The 14,785-nt window shown below is 32.0% G+C and overlaps 1 protein-coding gene and 1 long non-coding RNA gene across 2 annotated transcripts in view; both read right to left on the bottom strand.

The window, feature by feature from the left end:
• Hsdl2 (Hydroxysteroid dehydrogenase like 2) overlaps positions 1-14,785 on the bottom strand; it is an 83,446-nt gene that overhangs the window by 48,623 nt on the left and 20,038 nt on the right. Inside the window, exons 3-4 of the mRNA XM_067358247.1 lie at positions 7,420-7,633; positions 7,049-7,254 (exon numbers count right to left, since the gene is read on the bottom strand). Of these exons, the coding sequence (XP_067214348.1) occupies positions 7,049-7,254; positions 7,420-7,633 (420 nt within the window). The remainder of the gene's footprint in view (positions 1-7,048; positions 7,255-7,419; positions 7,634-14,785) is intronic.
• On the bottom strand, positions 2,329-6,996 carry LOC137000785 (uncharacterized). Its single transcript, XR_010890974.1, has 2 exons — positions 5,308-6,996; positions 2,329-5,202 (listed from the first exon to the last, which is right to left on the bottom strand). It is a non-coding gene; the product is annotated as an uncharacterized lncRNA (long non-coding RNA).

The raw sequence follows: 14,785 nt of genomic DNA, 5'->3' as shown, positions 1-14,785 counted from the left end.
TACCAATTGATTCGTCTCATTATTTTGTGCATAAAAGTATTAAAATAAGATTCCCGAAAACTGAATGTTTTACAAGATATTTTGTATTTTATGTCAAAATACTGTAACTTACAAGTCTCATAACTCGAAAAGTACTTAATGAAAAATAACTTCATTATAGTGTTTTGAAAAGCTCTTGACACCAGCTATTAGATTCTGGAATCAAAAATAGGGTGTCCCATTTAAAAAAACAAAGTTGTCTCCATATGACCTTGGTATGTACACCTTAGGTTAAACTAATGTCACCATCGGATGTCTCCCTCCAAACCCAACAACTTTTGTACAGAATATTTGTTTATCTGACCATTCCTGCGAAATTAACAGGGATGGTCAATTAAAATGGGACATCCTGTATTGTACAGGTTGGAAAGATATCTAAAGTAAATTGCTGTAACTTTACAATAAATAAACAGAACAAAATGAATGAAACGTCATTTTGCAGAAAAAACCAATCAATTTTATTACATACCGGGTGTTTCAGACCACCCGTCCCACTCTTTTAAAACGTAGGGATGTGCTTGTACAAAAAAATGGCTCAGACGAAATTTGTATGATTTCGAGGGATCTATCTGATGGTGACCTTGACTTTGACCTCGCAGTTGATTTTCAAGGTTATTTGAAGGTCAGAGTTATTTTTTAAAATGGAAACCCCTATTTTTGATTCCAAAATCTAATAGCTGGTGTCAAGAGCTTTTCAAAACACTGTTACGCCGTGCCCGTGACTCAAAGATCTCGTCGCGGGCCAACGCAGGATTCGGGATCCGTCGTGTAGGGCCAAGGGGGTTGATGCAAGGGAGATAATTATTGAACGATGTTCAATGAGAAATAAAATATCTTTATTCACTTAGCACTCGCGTACACTTTATTTAACGACTTCCTCACAATCGTTACGATCGCGTAAGATACGAACTCGGAGTTCGCGATACCGACGTGCAGCTCGTGCCTAGATCAAACTTAAAAACCCGTGGTGACGATCGAGTCACCTTCTTTTATACAGATCAGTATCAAGGTTAGCAACGTCTGCTTTCCGTGAATGCTGATCTACTTCGCTTGTTTGTGAGGCAATCCGCCGATCGTTTCCTCATGCGGTTAACGCCTCAGCGTTTAATTATAATCGATTGTTACTTGTCTAAAAAATAGCATTGGTCAATATCTTTGTTAATTTTAAATACCTTATTCGTCTTTCTAAGAACGTGCTTCGAGTTGAAAGTTTTATTTGCTAATTCTTTAAACAATAGCGTTGCTGAATTAAAATATCTCGTTGTAGTCTTTCGACACACAACAACACTATAATGAAGTTATTTTTCATTAAGTACTTTTTGAGTTATGAGGCTTGTAAATTACAGTATTTTGACATAAAATACAAAATATCTTGTAAAATATTCAATTTTTGGAAATCTTACCTTAATACTTTTATGCATAAAATAATGAGACGAATCAATTGGTATAAAGAAAACACAAAGTTGCTTTCAAGAAAAAATATGTAGTTTGCAACATGCAACTGCATACTTTTTCTTGAAAGCAACTATGTGTTTTCTTTATACCAATTGATTCGTCTCATTATTTTATGCATAAAAGTATTAAGGTAAGATTTCCAAAAATTGAATATTTTACAAGATATTTTGTATTTTATGTCAAAATACTGTAATTTACAAGCCTCATAACTCGAAAAGTACTTAATAAAACATAACTTCATTATAGTGTTTTGAAAAGCTCTTGACACTAGCTATTAGATTTTGGAATCAAAAATAGGGGTTTCCATTTAAAAAAATAACTCTGACTTCAAATGACCTTAAAAATCAACTGCGAGGTCAAAGTCAAGGTCACCATCAGATAGATCCCCCGAAATCATGCAAATTTTGTCTGAGCCATTTTTTTGTACAAGCACATCCCTACGTTTTAAAAGGGTGGAACGGGTGGTCTGAAACACCCGGTATAGTATAAAAAATATATATAATAAATAAATAATGAAAATAAACATAATAAAAAAATGCTAAAAATCTGTCGAGGCGCTCACTGATAAATATCTTCGAATTGTTGTTTATCAAAATCGGCACAGAAACCTAAAAGTTTTTTAAAACTGTGAAATACACTTTCTAACATGATTGGAAAAATAGAATGCATTTTCGAATACTCTATTTCTACTTATCAGTATTTTCAAAACACTTTAAAAAACACTTTGAAAATAATTTATCACTGAATACTCAGATATTTGTAGCATATTTTGTCACGTTTATTTCAATTACTTATTGTATACTCTATCATACTATATGGAATAAAATTAACGAGTTTCTTCTACAAAATAACGTTTAATTCAGTTCATTCTGTCCATTCATTGCAAAATAATAGCAATTTGCTTTAGACATCTTTTTAATGGTCACCCTGTACATAAAAATCAACATTTTTTCATCAGATTTTGCAATAGTTTGTTTAAAACATTACCTACTACACATAAATATCTCTATTATAAAATTCATAGTAAATACAGAATTAGGAAGAAATAAAAAAATTTTCCAAGTAAGACACGCAATTAGAACTTTCGATAACTTTGTAAATATTGATTTAAGCTATTTTAGATATTTTGTAGAAAAGTTTTAGATAAATAATGCAGAGTGTAAAAACGATTATATAATGCAGCATTTAATTGTTTGGTCACACATTTGGAGTTTTAAGATTTCAAAATTTAAAAATTATTTAATAAATACACCCATTTTGTGTGTATTACATATTCTTGTAATTGATGTTAAGATATTTTCAAAATGGTATAATTAAATTCTTATTCGTCAAAAACTTTCAAAAAATTTATAAAAATAATAATTTATGTACACTGAGAAAAATGTTCTGATTATATCAATAAAACGTTTCTGGTAGATCGCATTTTTGTTAAACGAAGCAGAATTTCTGGTAATCATAACAGGGTTTTATATTTTATAACTACACCGTTGGTAGACTATACTATAAGGATCTAATTAAGTATTTTTCTGTTGGATCTACAAAACTTCTTGTTACATTTACGTTAATCGCAGCGCTATGCAAAGTTTGACTGTTTCAACTGTTTGCCGCATTCATTTATTATACCACCGCTCGGAATTAGTTGCACATTTTAGGCCGATTCCCGAGACGACGCCTCCTGTTCCCCTACTACCGCCCGGCCGCTGACGACCGAGCCGCTGATAGCTCTGGCTCAGGAACGTTTTATATTAGAAATAGGCTGGGTTGTTTAGGCATCTCTCAGGAAATCGTAACATTTTCTTCGCTACATAAATAATGTTTATTTTTATTAATACATAATATATACAGGGTGCCCCGTAAAGACCGTAACAACGCTTAGGGATATATTTCTGAGATAATTCTGAGCAAAAAATCTTAATACCAAAATACTCAGGGTGTAATGGTTTTTGAATTAGAAGCATTTAAAGTTAGCGAATAAGATAGCCTGAAATTTGCGCGCACAGGTGTGTACAACGTACAGTGATAAAAGCGAAATTGACTATCACTCCCCTGTTATCAGTATTAATATTTGGAAAATAAATTTGCTAATACATATTAACATAAATATTGTTTACGCAATTAAGATTTTATTGAAAATATTATAAAGAAAAAAATATTATGATACACAAAACGCAAGCTGTCAAAAATTACATTTCTTTGACATTTCTTTTTATATAGATATAGTGGTAGGAGGATCTCAAGCCCAAGTAGATCGTATTTCTTGATATATATTTTTTATTACACCAATGTTAGAACAAACGTTTCGGCTGATCATTCAACCATCTTCAGTGTTCCTTTTAATCTGTACTTAAAACTTTGTTGATTCAATTCACCATTATTGAGGTCTATACTGGTGATCACTTATGTGATTGTGAGAAATTGCAGTTGCGGTGTTAATCTCAAGTCACCATGTTCTCAACTGTACTTCAAGTTTATTATTTCTTTTTATCTTACAGATATTTTACATTATATCTTACAGAATATTGTTATATGTTACTCATTTATGGTAAAATGAAAAAGAAGTGCTACGTAATGTAGAAGAAAATACAATGAGTATTCGTGAAATTAGTCGTCAAGTTGGAATGTCAAAAACAATGGTTCATAAAATATTAAAAGAAAATGAAATGCATGCGTTTCATTATGTGGAATATTGTTTTTATTTTTTATGTTTTATCTAATAGATGGCAGTATGGTATATGATGGAGGGCAGCACTACGAATCGAGCTTGCGTATTTTTGAGCCATCTGAGTAGCACACCTTGTTTATGTTCTTATTATACTGAGTCAGTACAGAAAAAGGGAATTGTACTCGTTATTATTAATATATTGTGTGTCTGATATCATCCAAGTGTTATTATTTGATTCCATCAAACAGTCTCAATCCCCACACATTACTCAAAGGTATAACATTTATTACCTCAAAATTATGCGCAAAGAGTTTTTACATATTCAATATTATTTAATTATTTTTAACTGTTATTAAAATAAAATATTGTGAAACTATTTCATATATTTAATAATTTTATTGTACAAATATCTGTAAGATAAAAAGAAATATCAAAGAAATGTAATTTTTGACAGTTTGCGTTTTGTGTATCATTTTGTGTAATATTTTTTTCTTTATAATATTTTCAATAAAATCTTAATTGCGTAAACAGTATGTTAATATGTATTAGCAAATTTATTTCCCAAATATTAATACTGACAACAGGGGAGCGATAGTCAATTTCGCTTTTATTACTGTACGTTGTACACACCTAAACGCGCAAATTTCAGGCTATCTTATTCGCTAACTTTAAATACTTCTAATCTAAAAACCATTACACCCTGAGTATTTTGGTATTAAGATTTTTTGCTCAGAATTATCTCAGAAATATACCCCTAAGCGTTGTTACGGTCTTTATGGGACACCCTGTATATATTTAATTATTAATGAAAATAAACATTATTTATGTAGCGAAGAAAATGTTACGATTTCCTGAGAGATGCCTCAACAATCCAGCCAATTTCTTATATAAAACGCTCCTGAGCCAGAGCTATCGGCAGCGGCCGGGCGGTAATGGGGGAACAGGTGGCATCGTCTCGGTAGAGCACTAAAGATACAGGTATTCTCGTCTGCGCCATTTTTATCCCATTCTCCCACTCCTTGCCCTCTCACCCCTTTGTCGCTGAGCTGAGAAGTTTATGATGATTAGGTTATGTCTTCTAAGCAGCTTAGCAAGCGAGAGGGCAAGGAGTGGGGGAATGGGATAAAAATGGCGCAGACGAGAATACTTACGTTTATAGTGCCTTAGTCTCGGGAATCGGCCCAAAATGTGCAACTAATTCCGAGCGCTGTATTATACTATTACTGCGGCTTCGCTACTCGTACATTAAATCCTTTATGAAGCATCGGCGCAGAGCATCCTCAACTGAGCTCGCTGGAAGATTACGTCGCGTCGTTGAATCCTTAACGAAATATAAGTTACATTCTTAACCTTTTGCGATCACCCGAGTGAGACGCGATGTTTGTCGGTAGAGTAAAGTTATGTTTTACGGAAAGTAAAACTTGTTAACCTTACTAAATTTCTTTAGTTAGTTAAGAGCCCGCTGTTCCAATTTCTTGGTAGGTTTATCCATTAGTTATTTATTAATAAATATCAGTAATCTTTACTAGATGGTTGGAATACCAAGTAAGAATTAGGCCGATTCTACAATAAGTTGCAATACCCTGAATAAGATTTCCGTTTGCGACCCACCTCCGATCTTGATGAATTTTTACAGGCATATTGCACGTACTGAATGTAGTCGAAATCTAAAGTGCTAACTTGCGGAAATGACTAAACTGTTTTTGTTAATTATTTTAAAAAATATTTATTGTATGGAAAAAATTGTCAAACAAAAAATGAAGCTCATAAAAAGCTCTACAAATAAGGTTTTATACATATTTTACCTAACTCCAATATTTTAGTTGTTATTATCAAAAAACTTGTAAAAGCTCCCGTAGGAGGAGGCGGAACCCCCACTGCATCCTCGTTTCGCGTGGAAAGTGTATGCGTGGAAGCAGTGTGTTCCGCCTTTTTGCGGGGGATTCCATCATCAAAAAACTATACACTTCGGGTCTGGATTGAATCTCGCTTTGCGTAGAAAGTCGTAAACCCATGTGGAACTTCGTTTTCCATTGTAAAGTATATACGGTTAATCCAAGGGTTTGGATAATCACGCTTCGCGTGAAGCTGCAAACCAACGTGAAATCGTATAATTATAAACCTCGCTTCGCATCTAAAGCACTGGGTGATGTGAGGTGGACCTCGCTTTGCGTGAAAAGTTGCAAATTCATGTGGAATTGTACAAGTAGTTAAATTACATTCACTAACTCACTTAGCTATTCAGAAAATCGATCTTGCGCATGCACAGTCAAAAAATAAAAAATCTAGCAAGATAATAAAAATTTCAATATTTTAGGAATTATTCGTTTCCGCAAGTTAGCACTTTGGATTTCGATTACATTTAGTATGTACTATATGCCTGTAAAAATTCATCAAAATCGGAGGTGAGTCGCAAACGGAAATCTAGCGATACCCTGTCGCCAGTCGCGAATGCTCCGTCTTACCAGAAATAACTAGAAATAGCGTTTTTTAATTAGTAGTTGCCATCCTTCGCGACTGGCAACGAGGCAGTTGCAACTTATTGTAGAACCGGCCTTATTTATTAATAGATAACTGATGGATAAATCTATCAGAAGTTGGAAAAATCGGCCCTTAACTAACTAAAAGAATTTAAAAAGGTTAACGAGAAATTCTGGTAGATTTAAAGAGGATGGAATTAACCATGATCCCCTCTGGTAATTCCAACAAAAATTCTGTTTTATCCATTTTCGAACAGACATACTAGTCTTATCTTGAATCTTCAAGAATTCTTGATAATCCAACAAGATTTTTTTCCAGTGTATTATATTATTATATTTATATATTATATTATTTATATTATATATATAAATAATATTATATTCAATAATACTAAATATGACAATAACATACCCGTCTTTGGCCAAACAGCATTAACCGCAATGTTATCAAGTTTAAGTTCTTCCGCCATACCAAGAACACACATAGACATTCCGTACTTGGCAATTGTGTATGCAACGTGATTTTTAAACCAAATTGGTTTCATATTTAACGGCGGGCTTATGTTAATTATGTGTGGATTTGCACTTTTCTTCAGATAAGGAATACAAATTTTCGATCTAGAACATAATTGCTCTGTATAATTTATAATACAAATCTTAGAATATAATATACGCGTAATACTTTTAATAGATAGATTTTACTTTCTTTTAACTGTTTATACTTAAAATTAGATACATTGATGTAAAGAACAATGAATCGCAATAATAATAATAAAAACATACACGAGAAATGTTCCTCTAGCGTTAATATTATTCATCAAATCGTATCTTTTCATATCAGTTGAAACTGTGTCTGTTAAAGAAATAGCGCTAGCATTATTCACAACGACATCAATACCGCCAAATTTTGCGACAGCATTTTCCACTGCATTAATTACTTGTGCTTCATCACGTACATCGACAATGCAAGGTAGAGCTTTACCACCGGCTGCTTCAACTGAAACATATATATTTTCCAAAATAAATTTTTAAATAAAAATTTTTGAATAATGATCCAGACATCTATAAAACAAATATAAAATTATAGAATATTTCAATCATAACCAAAATATAATCAAGAAAAATAAAGGAGGACGTTAAAAATAGGTCGATTTTGGCCCATGGTGTGGAACCAAAACTACACATGATTTCTTATAGATTTCATACCGAATCACATGGAAAAGTTCGTTTTCCTCTAGATAGCGGAAAAAGTACGGAAAAATTGAAAAAAGACCATAAAAAATGCAATTTCCCGAGCTGGTTGAAGTTTGGAACATTCCTGGAGCGATTTTTTAAAAATGATTTGTCGCTCTTGTTCTTTTGCAGGAAGGAAGTTTCGAGACTAACAAACAAAGTACAAAAGAGACCGATCCGATACATGCGTCGGAAGACACCCTTATACCCGAAAACCAACCCCAAAATCACTCAAACAATTCTAGCCAAGTTAAAAATGATTTGTCGCTCTTTTCATTTTGCACTGAAAAAGTTCCGAGGCCCTCACACGACATGCAAAAAAGACCGATTCGATACATGCGTCGAAAGACACCCTTATACCCAAAAAACCACCTCCAAAATCACTCAAACATTTCTCGCCAAGCTAAAAATGATTTGTCGCTCTTCTCCTTTTGCATAGAGGAAGTTCTGAGGCCCTCACATGATATGCAAAAGAGACCGATCCGATACATGCGTCGGAAGACACTCTTACACTCGAAAAACCACCTCCAAAATCACTTAAACGATTCTCGCTAAGCTAAGGGTGTCTTCCGACACATGTTTCGAATTGGTCTCTTGCGTACTTTATTTGTGGGTCTCAAAACTTCCTCCCTGCAAAAGGACAAGAGCGACAAATCATTTTTAAAAAATCGCTCCAGGAACTTTTCAAACTTCAACCGATCTGACGCATGTATCGAATCGGTCTTTTTTGTATGTCATGTGAGGGCCTCAGAACTTCCTCTATGCAAAAGGAGAAGAGCGACAAATCATTTTTAGCTTGGCGAAAATTGTTTGAGTGATTTTGGGGGTGGTTTTTCGGATATAAGGGTGTCTTCCGACGCATGTATCGAATCGGTCTCTTTTGTACTTTGTTTGTTAGTCTCGAAACTTCCTTCCTGCAAAAGAACAAGAGCGACAAATCATTTTTAAAAAATCGCTCCAGGAACGTTCCAAACTTCAACCAGCTCGGGAAATTGCATTTTTCATGGTCTTTTTTCAATTTTTCCGTACTTTCCCCGCTGTCTAGAGGAACTTTACCACGTGATTCTACGGTATGAAAACTATAAGAAACTATATGTAGTTTTGGTTCCACACCATGGGCCAAAATCGACCTATTTTTAACATCTTCCTTTAACAATTAAATCTTAAATGTTGTATAACTGCAATCTCAAAAACAAAAAATCTGAAAAAGAATTATGTCAAGTTAATATACAGAGTATCCCATTTTAAAAACCCCACGTGAATAACTTTTCAGAGAGACATTTTCAAGAAAAATGATTTAGACCAAAATTGTTGAGTTTGGAGGGGGACATCCGATGATGACATTGGTTTAATCTAGGGTGTACATGCCAAGGTCATATAGAAGTCAACTTTGTTTTTTTAAATAGAATACCCTATTTTTGATTCCAAAATCTAATAGCTGGTGTCAAGAGTTTTTCAAAACACTATAATGAAGTTATTTTTCATTAAGTACTTTTCGAGTTATGAGGCTTGTAAATTACAGTATTTTGACATAAAATATAAAATATCTTGTAAAACATTCAGTTTTTGAGAATGTTACCTTAATACTTTTATGCACAAAATAATGAGACAAATGAATTTGTATAAAGAAAACACATTGGTTTTAAAAAAAAGTATGGAGTTGCATGTTGCAAATTACATATTTTTTCTTGAAAACAACTATGTGTTTTCTTTATACCAATTGATTCGCCTCATTATTTTATGCATAAAAGTATTAAGGTTCCCGAAAATTAAATGTTTTACAAGATATTTTGTATTTTATGTCAAAATGCTGTAACTTTCAAGCCTTATAACTCAAAAAGTACTTAATAAAAAATAACTTTATTATAGTGTTTTGAAAAGCTCTTGACACCAGCTATTAGATTTTGGAATCAAAATTAAAGTGTTCTATTTAAAAAAAACAAGGTTGACCTCCATATGATCTTGACATGTACACCCTAGGTTAAATCAATGTCATCATCGGATGTCCCCCTCCAAACCCAACAACTTTGATCTAAATCATTTTTCTTGAAAATGTCTCTCTGAAAAGTTATTCACGTGAGGTTTTTAAAATGGGACACCCTGTATGCTACGTGCAAAGTATCGATACACTATATTTATCTCCATCTGTGCTGAGAACACGTATAAAAATTCATAATTTTACGAATACTTATTGTTAGTTTTTTTAGTTTCTCTGTACTATTAAATATATCAAAAAATAATTTAATTAAAACAAAAAAAAAATGTTTATATAATTAAAATAATAATATTGATACTAATATTTTGAGAATTTAGCATATTAATTGTTAAGAAATAAAAAAGATGCAAAAAAAGAGACCGACATATTATATAGATTATATACAGGGTGTTTAATAATGTTCATGCCAATGCTCGTGTTCAGGTAGAGCGCGGTAAACTAAACAGAAAAGTTTTTTACTGTTTTACAATTTTCGCAATAAGAATTCAGATATTAATTAAAAAGAATTGACGAATAATTGCGCGTTTCACGTTTGCACAACTAGAAAAGTTTGGTCGCTCGGCGACGGCAGAAGCAATATGCGAGCAGTGATTGGACAGAAACTTCACTTTTGCGTTGCCGTGCAACACTCGTCGCTGGCACGCCTGGAGCATACATCTCACACGCGAAACGCGCTATTCGTCAGTTCTTTTAATTAATATTTCAATTATTATTGCAAAAATTGCAAAATGGTACTTTTTAGGATTTTTCCGTTCAGTTTATCACGCTTTATCTGCACACAAGCGTTTGCACGAATATTATCAAACATCCTGTGCAATTAAATTACGATTAAAAACACAAAGTCGACGTATTGTCACAATTTGTACTAATTGTAAGTTTAAACAATACTATATTGTGTGAAAAAAATTTAAAAAGTTGATGCATCTATATTGGACAATTTAGATTTGTTATATGCGCGCATTTTGCAAATTTTTTATTTTTATATTTGTAACGCCAATTTAAATTTATTTCAATTAGTTCAATTTAATTCACTCTACAATAACAATATAATACGGTGAAGATATTTTTGTCATCAAATTTATCATATTTTTTTATGTCTGTAAAACTTAAGCACCTTTACTACCCTTACTACAAAAAATTGAAATTACTTATACTAAAATTTAATGCTATTTAAGTGCTAATTTCGTGCTCTACTTTCATTTTTATTACTTGAGACATTTAGCAGGAATTTATGATTAAAAGTGTTAGCTTTACATAACGCTTGTATCTCAACCATTATACAGGATGTCCCATTTTAAATTTTGCACCTGAATATCTCGTCAGGGGAGCCACCAATTCGAAAATAACCCTTACAAAAGTTGTTGGGTTCGGAGAGGGACATCCGATGATGACATTGGTTTAACCTAGGGTGTACATGCCAAGATCACATAGAGGTCAACTTTGTTTTTTTAAGTGGAACACCCTATTTTTGATTCCAAAATCTAATAGCTGGTGTCAAGGGCTTTTCAAAACACTATAATGAAGTTATTTTTCATTAAGTACTTTTCGAGTTATGAGGCTTGAAAGTTAGAGCATTTTGACATAAAATACAAAATATCTTGTAAAACATTCAATTTTCGGGAATCTTATCTTAATACTTTTATGCATAAAATAATGAGACGAATCAATTGGTATAAAGAAAACACATAGTTGCTTTCAAGAAAAAATATGTAATTTGCAACATGCAACTGCATACTTTTTTTTAAAACCAATGTGTTTTCTTTATACCAATTCATTTATCTCATTATTTTGTGCATAAAAATATTAAGATAAGATTCCCGAAAATTGAATGTTTTACAAGATATTTTGTATTTTATGTCAAAATGCTGTAACTTTCAAGCCTTATAACTCGAAAAGTACTTAATAAAAAATAACTTCATTATAGTGTTTTGAAAAGCCCTTGACACCCGCTATTAGATTTTGGAATCAAAAATAGGGTGTTCTATTTAAAAAAACAAAGTTGACCTCTATATGACCTTGGCATGTACACCCTAGGTTAAACCAATGTCATCATCGGATGTTCCCCTCCGAACCCAACAACTTTTGTAAGGGTTATTTTCGGATTGGTGGCTCCCCTGACGGGATATTCAGGTGCGTAATTTAAAATGGGACATCCTGTATAATATAGAAAATTAAAAAATAAATACAATTTAATATTTTTTAAGAGCTTTTATAAGCCATAAATAAAATTGATCTATCTATTATAGTTAGAAAAAATAAGCCAATAAAGATATACAGAGATATCATAATTTACAAGAGTAAACTACCCTATAAAATGAAAATAAAGAATCGTTTCCAGTTTCAAAATGTTTTCTATTTTTGGTGCTCTCAATGGAAAATTACATTTTTGTGCAAATTCCTTATTATTAAAAATGTAATTTTGACTTGTCAAGTGCCATTATTTACAAGATATAAAAAATTGATTCTAAACATAAAATATTCTATGATAACATAATAGATAATAATGTAAACTTACTTTTAGACATCTTTTCTTTATTAATTAATAAAAAGAGATTATATAAAAGAAAGAAATAAAATAAAATTTCTAAAAAAGGTATAGTCAACCTTAGAATTTTCTTTAAGGTAGTTCCAGTAATTTCTCAATTATTCAAAATTTATTTGAAATTAAGAAATAAATACAGGGCCATTAGAATTGTGTTGAAAGTAAATGGTTATTACTTCATAATAAGTAGGCCGAATAAAATGAATGAAACAAATGTCATCTTCTCTTAACAAAATTTCTCGCTTATTTTCGAGCAAATAGGCACAGTTTTGAATTTTCTTTATCTTGTCAAAATCAAAATGTCAATGCGGTTAACTATCTTTTATACGATGTTCAATTTGCCGAAAATGTTTTTACTTTCCTTGTTTTTACGATAATTTTCATCCTAAAATTTGCATTATTAAATAAAATGTATTCTATGAAAAATCAATTAATATTGACTATTTAAAAATGTATTAATTTTTTAATGCCTTTTTCGCACTTAAATAAAATAAATAATATTTTCTATTTTATTATTATAAATAAAAAAAAGATAAGATAGCAGCTCTCGGGATTCGAATTCGGGTCAGCGACTTGGTAAGCAGATGCCTTACTACGCCGCTACGCAGTCTTATTACACTAGTTTATAACAAACACTAAAATCTTTTTTTGTTAATTATTATTGAATGACTGGCCATCTACATCTAATTATTTACGTGTGTACTCAGGAGGCCTCCCTCTACACACTATTAAAATTTGGTTATAATTTGCGTTTCCCAACTGATACACTCTCCTTTGAGTATAGTTTCGCTTGAAATTATTTTAGATCCATATTTACTACGGAATCTACGATACGCTTCAGTATAGTTTTTGCCTCTGCTGTAGAAGCACTCGATAAGAAACACTTTCTTCGATGCTTAGCGCGTTCATTCTGACACTCATAAACCGGCTTGTATAACGGCTCAAATGAAAATTTGACGGGTCTCAAGACCGGAACCTAATCAGTTAAATGACCGCCAAAATTGAGGAAGGGAAATATAACCGTTTACTTTCAATACAATCCTAATGGTCATCCTTTATATGCACTGTCTCAAGGCAATATCTCAAATTTTTTTAGAATTTTTTACATATATTACGTAGTTATTAAAATATCCTTTATTTAATAATACATTTACTCTCTAATAGTTTCCACAGGTTAATTAGACAAAAGTCCAATTTTGTCTAATAATAGGACAATTACTTTTAAAATATTTACAAAAAGTTGAATATATTATAATATATAATTAGATAAATCTTATAAAAATATATATAAATTATATATATATATATAAGTTATAAAAATCGTATATAAATTTTGCAAACATTTGTTGTTAAATAATTTTTATGAAAAAAATGATATAATTTAAAATTATGCATATAGAAAGTAAAAAGACTCAGCAAGAAATAGCAACAGTGCATAATGATTTTTCTTGCAAAATTTGAAATATAGAAACCAATTTTTAGTTTTGTAAAATAAATTTACAACCTTTTTCTTTTTTGCAAGCCTTTATATTCAATTTTACATTGAATATAAGTAGTTTACGTATAAACGTATATCGTCATTTATGTGTGAAAAATACAGTTAAGTAAAACAAAAATTGTTTCGTCTGCTGTTTTTTATATTTTCTTTTTATGTCTAATCCTACTTACTTTCTATATTTTTGGCAGCGATTGTATCGTTGAGACTACCTTAAAAGGACTCTCCACGATTCTCATGGGAAAGTGTGGAAAAATTGTCTAATTGTAAGTTTTTTTATATTATAATTCTTATGTCTCTAATCAAAAATCTCAAAACCTTTGTATGTACAGCTTTTCAGATATAAGCATCTAAATGACTTTTTCACAAGATCCGCTTACATGTTTGCCTGCGTTTATCGTGCATGCCGGCCTATATATTCATTTTTCTGCCGGCCTATATATACATTTTTGTGCCGGCCTATATATACATTTTTGTGTGCATAAATGTAAATGTAGATTTTTTATGTTTGTGTAAATGTATGTGCGTGTATGCTACTTTCATTTATTAATGGAACACTTACGGCCCCGACCACCTAGCTCCAGGAGCATGCTATGACAGTGCTATGACATTGATATTCTTGGCGTTCAATCGCTATTTAGTATTCTAAAGTTATTACTTATCACATACACGGACTTCCGTTTCCGGCGCAGTAGAGAGTGACACGCGGTAAATAGGCGTGAGTAAGTGACAGAAAGAAAAGAGTGAAGAGTGTGAAGAGAGAGAAAAAATAGAAGTGTGTGGAGGAAAGAGTGAAGGTGTGAGAGAGAGCGAGTGAATGTGGTGGGCATAGGGAAGGGCAGAACAGAAGGAAAAAAGAGATCAGAGTATATAGGGTGACAGG

This window comes from Linepithema humile, chromosome 6 (assembly GCF_040581485.1).
Source record: "Linepithema humile isolate Giens D197 chromosome 6, Lhum_UNIL_v1.0, whole genome shotgun sequence".
Lineage (NCBI taxonomy): Eukaryota > Metazoa > Arthropoda > Insecta > Hymenoptera > Formicidae > Linepithema > Linepithema humile.
This window is presented reverse-complemented; position numbering and strand designations above follow the sequence as displayed.